At 37.5% G+C, this 9,660-nt stretch overlaps 1 protein-coding gene and 1 pseudogene across 1 annotated transcript in view; both read right to left on the reverse strand.

Annotated features, from left to right (window-relative positions):
• Window positions 1-9,660, reverse strand: part of Wdr64 (WD repeat domain 64) — a gene marked incomplete in the record, with an annotated part of 121,404 nt that overhangs the window by 16,460 nt on the left and 95,284 nt on the right. The window contains 3 exon segments of the mRNA XM_013520508.1: window positions 6,640-6,745; window positions 8,175-8,311; window positions 9,171-9,207. Coding sequence (XP_013375962.1) covers window positions 6,640-6,745; window positions 8,175-8,311; window positions 9,171-9,207 — 280 coding nt within the window.
• Window positions 2,228-4,216, reverse strand: LOC102017421 (annotated as a pseudogene).

Below are 9,660 nucleotides of genomic sequence, written 5' to 3' on the forward strand. Positions count from 1 at the left end.
ACTATATAAAAATGGATATACACTACTAGATCAAGTCCAAACTCTTACAGAGATATTCATCTTATAATCCAAATGACAGCTACAAAAACTATATATATATATATATATATATATATATATAAAAGCAATGAAAATAACACCTAGATATGTCATGCTTAAAGTGCAGGAGAAAAAGACAAAGAAAAATCTTTTTAAAAAGCCATATGGGAAAAAACATAGTTACACAAAATTCTCTTTCAGAAACAAAAAATGCACCCCAAAAAAGAGTACAACAAAATAAAGTGTTGAGAGAATAAAAAACACCAGCCTAGGATTCTGTACGCAGAAATTATCCTTCAAGAGTGAAGTACTTTCTCAGATACATACAAATTGAGGGGATGCGTTACTAGTACAACTGCTTTGAAAGGTATGTTCAAAGAAGTTCTTCAGAGAGAAGGGAAATGATATAGGGCAGCAACTCAGCTCTACATAAAGTAAGAACACTAGTAAGGAATAAGCAACAGTAAAAAAAGTTTTCATTTTTTAAATTCTTGAGCTAATATTTAACAGTTTGCACAAAATAATAACAGCAACTATGTATTTGATGGTTATAGTTTATGAATATTTGACAGGAGTGACATTTATTATTCAAGGGATGGGAGGGAGGAATTAGGAATGTTGTACTACCCATCAAGTGGTATAGTGTTACTGAAAAATGGACATAGATTAATTGTAAATACATTGTAAAATCTAATGCAGCCATCAAAAAAGTTTAAAAATGTATAATTAATATCCTGAGAAAGAAACAAAATTATACAAAATGCTCAGTTAAAACCACAAAAAGCAGAAAAAAAGTAGAAGAGAAAGATAAGAACAAAGAACAAGGGTAACAAATTGGAAACAGTAACAAAGATAGTACATATTAATCAAATTATGTCAATAATCACTTAAGATATAATTGGCCTAAAATACTAGTTAAAAAACAGAGATTGTCAGCATTAAAAACGTGATCCAAAATATGTTGTCTACAAGAAACACACTTTAAATATACACACAAATAGATTAAATTAAAAGTATCATGAGATATCCCACACTAATACTAAACCAAAAAGAAGTGAGAAATAGTTACATTACTTTCAAAAGGGCAGACTTTAGAAAATGATCAGAAGCAAAGAGTTTCCTTAAAGAACCTTCAAATGCAACAATAAGAAAATGAATAATCCCGATTTAAAAATGGGCAAGAGATCCAAAGAGACACCTCATATACAGATGGAAAAGCATATGAAAGGATGATTGATTGCTTATATCATCAGGGAAACAAAATAAAACAAGAGACCACTACACAACTATTAAAATGGCCAAAATTCAGAACACTGAAAATATCAAGTACTGCTGAGGCTATGCAGCAAGAGCAAGTGTCTGTTACTTACTGCTGGTGAGGATGCAAAATAGCACAGGCACATTGGAAGACAGTTTGGCGATTTCTAACAAAGCTAAACATACTCTTACTGTGATCCAGCAATTATAGTCTGGATACTTATCCAACAGAGTTGAAATCTTAGGTCAACACAAAAGTCTTTATGCAGATGTTTTTAGTGGCTACAGAAATTATTGCCAAAACTTGGAAGCAACCGAGATGTCTCTGTTAGTCGATAGATAAATTAACTGTGATACATTGACACAATGGAATATTATTCTGCACTAAAAATTCATAATAAATGGGGGAAACTTCAATGTTTATTACTAAGTCCAAGAAACCATTGTGAAAATGGTACATACTGTATGATTCCAACAGTATCACATTCTGGAAATGGCAAAATATGGAGACAGTGGGATCAGTAGTTGGCAGAAGCTGGAGGGAAGTAGGGATAAGGATTTTAGGACAGTGAAACCAGCCTGTTTTACACTATAACGGTGTATACAAGGCATTATATGTTTGTTAAAATCTGTAAAATCTTCAACATTCAGAGTGAACTCTAATGTAAACTTTGTACTTTGGGTAGCATTGATGAGTCAGTGTAGATTCCCTCAATGCAGCTAATGTACCACTCTGGGGCAGGGTGTTATTACTGGCCAACCAATGTGTTTGGGGAGGGGACAGGATGTATATGGAACCTCTGTCATTTCTACTCAGGTTTGTTGCCAAACTAAAACAGTTCTAAAAAATAGACTTAAAAAAAAAAAAAAAACAAACTAATAGTGCCAAAAGATGTCTGATTGAACAGTGACCACACAGCAATCCTTAGAGTGTTTTTTCTGCTGCATTTTCTTTATTTCAAGCCTTAAGTCTACTAGGTGGATGATGCAGCAAAGTGGCATGTAAGTGAAATCAGAGTCTATGGGTTGTGTCATCATATTGAGTCATAATTGCTGGATTCTCTCCTTGCATAAAAAGTTCTTATCTTGGAAATCCATCAGTTGGCATCATTTATGGGAGATTTGAGATGTGCCGTGCTCCGATTAACATTACCATGCTACTTACTATAAAAAAGCCCAGAGTCATACTACAGAAGATACAAGGGTCACCACTTTCTGCAGACTCTGTTGTAACCCAGTCCATTGACCTCACCACGGCTTTCTTCCATGTAGAATAGCGAATTTCACTTTCTTCAGGATTGATCTTAGGTTCAAACCGCTCCATTGTGACAGCTGATAAATCGTCTGGTTTGAGACTCCAAACACCAACTCCTTCTGCGGCTCCTGCTGCCATAGCAGCACCCAGGGCAGTTGTTTCTGGCATGGTGGGCTTCAATACTGGAATACACAGAATGTCTGCTTGTAGCTGCATAAGAACTTTGTTGTTGGTCATTCCCCCATCTACCTGCAAATGACTGAGGGGAATTCCACAGTCACGGTTCATGGCATCCAAAATTTCTCGGGTTTGGAAACAAACAGCTTCTAACGCAGCAAAACCGATGTGGCATTTGTTGGTGAACTGAGTAAGTCCGCAGATTATCCCTCTTGCACTGGGTTTCCAATAAGGTGCATACAGCCCTGAAAATGCTGGGACAAAATAGCAGTCATATGAAGTACCTGCTTCTTTAGCAAGTTTTTCAATTTCCTCTGAGGTCTTAATAATTCCAAGATTGTCTCTTAGCCAGCGAATAACAGCACCGGCTATAGCTATAGAACCTTCCAGTGCATAACACACTGGTTTGTCTCTTCCAAGTTTGTAAGCTATTGTGGTCAGAAGGCCATGTTCAGAAAATACACACTTCTGGCCTGTGTTACATAGTAAAAAGCACCCTGTTCCGTATGTATTTTTGGCTTGTCCATCCCGGAAGCACATTTGTCCCACCAAAGCAGCAGACTGATCTCCCAAACACCCAGATATTGGCACACCTTCTAAGACCCCAGATTTCATCAGGCCATAGATCTCAGAAGAACTCCGCACACTGGGAAGAATTTCCATTGGAATTCCAAAAAAGTCGCAGAGCTCTTCATCCCATTCCAAAGAATGAATGTTGAAAAGCATTGTCCTGCTGGCGTTTGTGACGTCGGTACAGTGGACACCTCCGTTGGTTCCTCCGGTCAAACTCCAAATAAGCCACGAATCAATGGTCCCAAAAAGAGCTCTATGTCCTTCAATAGCCTTCTGAACGTTTCTCACGTTGTCAAAGAGCCAACGTAGTTTCACTGCACTGAAGTAAGTGCTAAGGGGAAGGCCCGTCTTGGACTTGACAAAGTTCTTGTTTCCTGGAATGAGTTTACTCAGTTTCTCCACAGTGGACTGGGTTCTGAGATCAAGCCACAGGACAGCATTACAGAGAGGCTCACCAGTTAACTTGTCCCAGATGACGGTGGTTTCTCTCTGGTTGGTGATACCAATAGCTTTTATGTTGGAAATATCAATATTGAGCTGTCCAAGTTTTTCACAGGTTTTCTCTATGCAGTCAAGGACAGACTGCAGAATTTCCTTAGGGTCTTGTTCCACCCACCCTTCTTTTGGGAACTGCTGTTTTATCTCCACTTGATGATGACTAAGCAGTTCAGCTGTTTTTGAATTGAAAACTAAAAAGCGCGTCGAGCTGGTACCCTGGTCCACTGCCCCCACCAACGGGCCCACAACTGCTTTCTTCGCGGCTGCCATGAAACCTGCTTCTAGCCCGCCGGCGATCAACTCTGGTTTCCCGGGTTACCGCTGGGCCGTGGGCGGGGCCACGCCTTGGGGGCGGGGCCTGCGCAGGGAATCCGGGGCAGAGGAGAGGGCTGGGCGAGATGCGTTCTAGGACCGCCCATAGTTCTTTGCACGTTGGCTGAGGTACCGCGAAAGGAAGCCTAAGGTCAGAGTCTAAAAGTCTACTTTTGTCATAATGTGGATGGGGCTGGCTTGGATCCCAAGCCCAGCCCTCCCGCGGTTTTCTGGATCGCAGGTGAAAACTCCAATTCTCCGGAAAAGGAGGGGCTCAAAGCTGGACTGAGAGAGCGGTAGCTGTAACGGAAGTGCATAATGGGAATTCCGAGCTACTTTACATGCCAGTCCTACAGTTTTGTTAGAAAAGGCTACTCTAATGTAGGCAAAGTTAGTGCAAGAATGTGCAGGTTACTATACAAGTAAAGTCTGCCTGATTTTTTATTTCCCTACTATTGTGTGCTGTAAATACAGAGTCTGTAGAACTACAAAGATTGACAGATTCATGAAAACAAGAAGAATAACCGTATCAAAATACGATGGAACTGGTGGTGAGCAATGAAATCAGATAAAATAGGGGGCTGGGGATTTAGCTCAGCGGCAAAGCGCCTGCCTGGCAAGCGCAAGGTCGTGAGTTTGGTTCCTGGTACCGGACAAAAACCAAAACCAAAAAAAAGAAATCAGATAAAATAGAGATACCTTTAATTAAAGTTGTAAATCTGACGATACTGAATGTAAATCTAAACAGTTATTTCCAACAATGTCCATAAAGCTCAGTGGTTGACAATACCACATGGTTTGTTGGGAATTCTATAAATTTTGAAGTGGGAAAAGTTTTCTTAAAAGCGATGCAAATTTAAGTATGAACATAGTAGCAGATGTAATCTGGATGGAAATCAACTAAGTAAACAATAAGAGGATAGGTGTGGAGAAAAGAGAAAGTTAAAGTGCTTAAATTTCCTTTCAAAACTTTTTAATCATTTCAGTCTAACGAACTGATTGTTTCAAAAAACTTTATTTATTTATTTATTTAGTCTTTTTGAGACAGGGTCTCTCTGTGCAGTTCAGGCTGGCCTTGAGCTCACTTTGTAGTCCAGGCTGGCCTCAAACTTGCAATGATCCTCCTGCCTCAGCCTCTCCAGTGCTGGGATTACAGGTGTGCACCCCCCGGCCGGCTTGAAAAACTTTAATACCAGTAAATTTATTAAAGTTTTATTTTTCCTCAATAATGATTTCTTTTTCTAGTATAATTATTAACACATATTGTACAAAATAATGGGTTTCATTATGACATTTCATACATGCATATAACATGCTTTGATCATATTCATTTTCCTTATTACCTCTTTTAATCCACCCTGGTTTCCCATCCCTAGTAGTCCCTCTCATATTTCCTAGAGTCCACACGTGAGAGAAAACATACAGTACTTTTCTTTCTGAGTGGGCTTATTTTGCTTAACATGATGATCTTCAATTCCATCATTTTCCTGCAACTGACATGATTTCATTCCCTTTCTTCTCCTCCTTCCTCTTCTTTCTTTTCTTCTTCCTCTTCCTCCTCCTCTTCTTTTTATTTTGTTTGAGACAGGGTCACACTATATAGTTCAGGCTGGCCTTGAACTCACTGTGTAGCCCAGGCTGGCCAGGAACTTGTGACAGTCCTCCTGCCTCAACTCCCACTTGCTAGGATTACAGGCATGCATCACCATGCCTGGCTTCATTCTTCTTCATGGTTGGATAATATATATATCACATTTTCTTTATCCATTCATCCAGTGTTGGTTCTCTAGACTGGTTGCATAACTTGGCTATTGTAAATAATGCTGAGATAAACATGAGTATGCACCTATCTCTTTAGTATGCTGACTTTGAATCCTTAGGGTATACACCAAGGAGTGGTATGCCTGGATCATATAGTAATTCTATTTGTATTTTTTTGAAAAAACATCAGAAAAATTAAAAACTGTTCCACACATGCACGTGCATTCATACATATATAGTCTTTGAAAGTTGGGTGAGATGAAGACAAAGAAAATTTAGGATTAATTCAAGACAGAAGAAGAGAAATGGGACGAATAAAAAAATTGTAGTAGATGGAAGAATTAAAACCTAACTATATTAATTCTAACCAATATAAAATAACCCTCCCAAGAGAAGAAGTAATCTTTTTCCTCTCTGTCACTGCTCTTTTTCAGAATGAAGATTAATGCAACATAACCCTTTCAATGTTAAAAATTAAAACTTTATATCATTCCTAATAAACTAAGATAAAGTGATGGGTAACCATATACCCATTTTAAAGATGAAAGAATAGAATACCTTGTTTTAAATAGGAATAAAATAATTTTTCCTGACATTCATTTATTTTTCCATTTATTCAACAAGCTATCAATAAGTTTGTCATGCTTAAGTATAACTTTTAGGCTTTTGTCTAAAGCAATGCCAGTAAAAGTGGTTTTCCTATGCCCATTTTTCATGTCATGTAGGTCAAAATGCTCCTGGCCAAATGTATAAGAGTAATGACTTACCGACATTTCCAGCCAGTAGCACCCTGGAACATGAATCAGTATACAGTGATGTCAGAGAAATGGCAGAATGTTTGGTGAAAGGTAGCATATCTTTCAGTAGTCTTCCCTGAAGAGAGGACAGTGCAAATAAGGCTTCTTCTATGATGAAAAATTTTATAAAATTTTAATAATGAAGTTCAATTTCTCTCTATACTGTATATTATATCTAAAGAATTATCTTTACTGCTAAAACATGTTTCTCTGCTTTGTAATAAAAGTAATTTGAAATTATCCATAGGGACTTATTTCTTTGACATTAAATACCCCAAAGGTATAGACAACTATTAAGTATAAACATCTAGACTCCGATTATTAGATTGCCTTGCTCTCAAGGCTGTCCATGACTCTTTTCATGCAATTCTTCTGACAGTATTTCTAATTATGTACTCTTCTTAAAACACACATTCTTTGCAGGTTTAAGTGTATCTTCATCGGGAATATTTGCCTTTTCAGAAACATCTGTTTTTGGATACTGGTGCAAGATAAAGAAATGTACGAAGATTTAAATTAAGATTTTTTTGAGTACTCAATATAAGGCAGCCCTGGGAAAGACTTTCCACACATATTATCTTGCTTGGAGAGTAAGCATTTAGCTTGGGGGAAAAATTACTGAATTTTCTACATGTTCCCTGAGGCTGTAGTTGGATATAGTGTCTCCTATTTTTTTTCGCTCTTTCATTTGTCAAAGGAAAAACAGGCATTGCTTTGACACCAAGATTATCTTAGAAATATTCTGTATTTTCAAACCAGGAGTTTCAGTAAAAAATGAGGGCCCAAGGATAGTCTTGGAGCTGACCTGGCAGACAGCCATGCTATTCTGTGCTGTTGAACTGCATTGTCTGTCACACAACACCTTTGCCATAGGAAGGAGCCTTTCCACAGGTGGGGGTCACCTCCCCTGCCTCTGTAAGGACTTCATTGTCCTCCTCCCCAGTTTGCTTAAGATCCTCCTTTCATGGTTTCCTTCCCATCCCCTAATTTGGGTTGCTCATCCTTCACCTCAAATGATTTAAAATCTTCTGATAAATTAAAGGGTTTTTTTTTCTATAGTAAAAGGTTTAAGTACACCCAAAATGAGGTAATACTATCTTTCAATAGTTTTCTCATTAAAACTTTCTTGTACACTCAACATTTCAATATTTTTTTACTATATAGATAATATTCTTTAACATTATTTAAATATGTTCTTTTACTATATCGATGATATTCTTTAACATTATTTAAATGCCCGATACAATACTCAGTGGTGTGCTTAGCTTACAAGTAAAATTCAAAGTAGGTGGCCATTCTGATGGCTTAGTCTGTTGAGTTACAGTGCTGGCCTGTTGTAAAGTATGAGTAGTACACGATCAGTGAGAGCAGGCTGCAAAACCATGCTTGGGTAGAAGGTTGAAAAATATTAGAACTGGATGCCATATAGAAGAAGGCATTCATTTAACCATCCTCTGTATCTTCTCCACTCTGTCCCATTCACAGGAAATACCAAGCTCCGTCACCTCCAGAGTCCACAAGCGAAGATGTCCGTCCTCATGAGCAGTGACCAGGATGGGAGGCTGAGCTTCCACTGGGTTAGCAGGGATGGGACCCTTTCTGCCTGCTGACTGTTGCTCTCCCATTATATCTGTGTTTTCACCTGTTGGAGATATTAACGAGCTACCATGATATTTGCAGTACTTGGAATTCCAAACTTTATGGAATGTAAAAGAGAAGGCAGGCAGAAAAATAGCAAAACAACATATTTTTTCAATAGAATATTTTTTCTTAACTTGAGAGAACTGCATAGGTCAGATAACAAAACAATCAAGCACACAAAAAAATTTCAAATATTAGACTCTGGAACACTGGAAAAATCTAAAAGGCCTACTTTTAGTCCTACTGCAAAAGCTGTTGATGACAGATAAAAGGACATTTCTTATAAGTTCTACACATCCAGAATGGCTTATAAATCTAGTATAAGTTTCAGGAAAATGAACTGGAAACCAAGAAGCCTCGTAATATTTTGGATTTTTAAAAACTAGAATTCACATTTTAAAAAGTATTATCAGAGCCTGCCTGGCAAGCGCAAGGTCGTGAGTTTGGTTCCTGGTACCGGAGAAAAACCAAAAAAAAAAATAAAATAAATAAAAAAATAAAAATAAAAAGTATTATCAGAAATTCTGCCTGTTAGACTAAAAAAATTTAGTAGTACTTTAATATTTGGTCATAATAAGCACAAATATTAACCAAGAGTAATCTATCATGTGCACCTGATATAAAAACTGCATGTGCAGTCTGATTATGTTGCAAGACTGGGAATTGGGTTAGAGGGAAAAAGTACTGTAGTCCACCACAGAAAGCCCTTGTTGTAAACTAGCTGCTTGGGCTGGGGCTGTATCTCAGTGGTAGGTACAATACTTGCCTAGCATGTGTGAGGCCCTGGGTTCCATCCCCATCTCCATAGAAAGAAAGAAAAGAAGGGCAAGTTTTCTTTAAAAAAAGAGAGTGATACTGACCTTTACCCTCATTGTCCTGTATGCTTTGCTTGCTTCCCTGAATGAGAGAAGAAGAGAGAGAAAATAGTTTTAGGACATGCTAAGGTTAAGGGACATTGGATGAATAGATTCTCCAGGTAATTGAATTTGCATTCTTAAACATTGATCTTAAATTTATTTCTAAATTAGTTATTTATTTATTTTTTATTTTAAAAATAAAAGGAGGAAAACATGAACAGACAGACAACATTTTACAAAATAGCAAAAGAACAGTACAGACAATACAGAGTTACAAACCAAGTGGTAGGAAACTAACAATGCTTGTTGTATTACATATTGATATCTTCAAAGTGGTTTCTTATGAAAACAAATAGAGACATGCAATATTGATCAATCAAGGACTCATTAATAGTTTCTTTTGCAAAGAAATAGAAGACAGTAGATCAACTATGTTAACTATCCTGTATATACATGCATACAAATTTCTCCCTTTTTCCCTTCTCTTTTCCCA

The sequence above is a fragment of the Chinchilla lanigera genome, unplaced genomic scaffold (genome assembly GCF_000276665.1).
Source record: "Chinchilla lanigera isolate Chin_1 unplaced genomic scaffold, ChiLan1.0 scaffold00005, whole genome shotgun sequence".
In the NCBI taxonomy this organism is placed as follows: domain Eukaryota; kingdom Metazoa; phylum Chordata; class Mammalia; order Rodentia; family Chinchillidae; genus Chinchilla; species Chinchilla lanigera.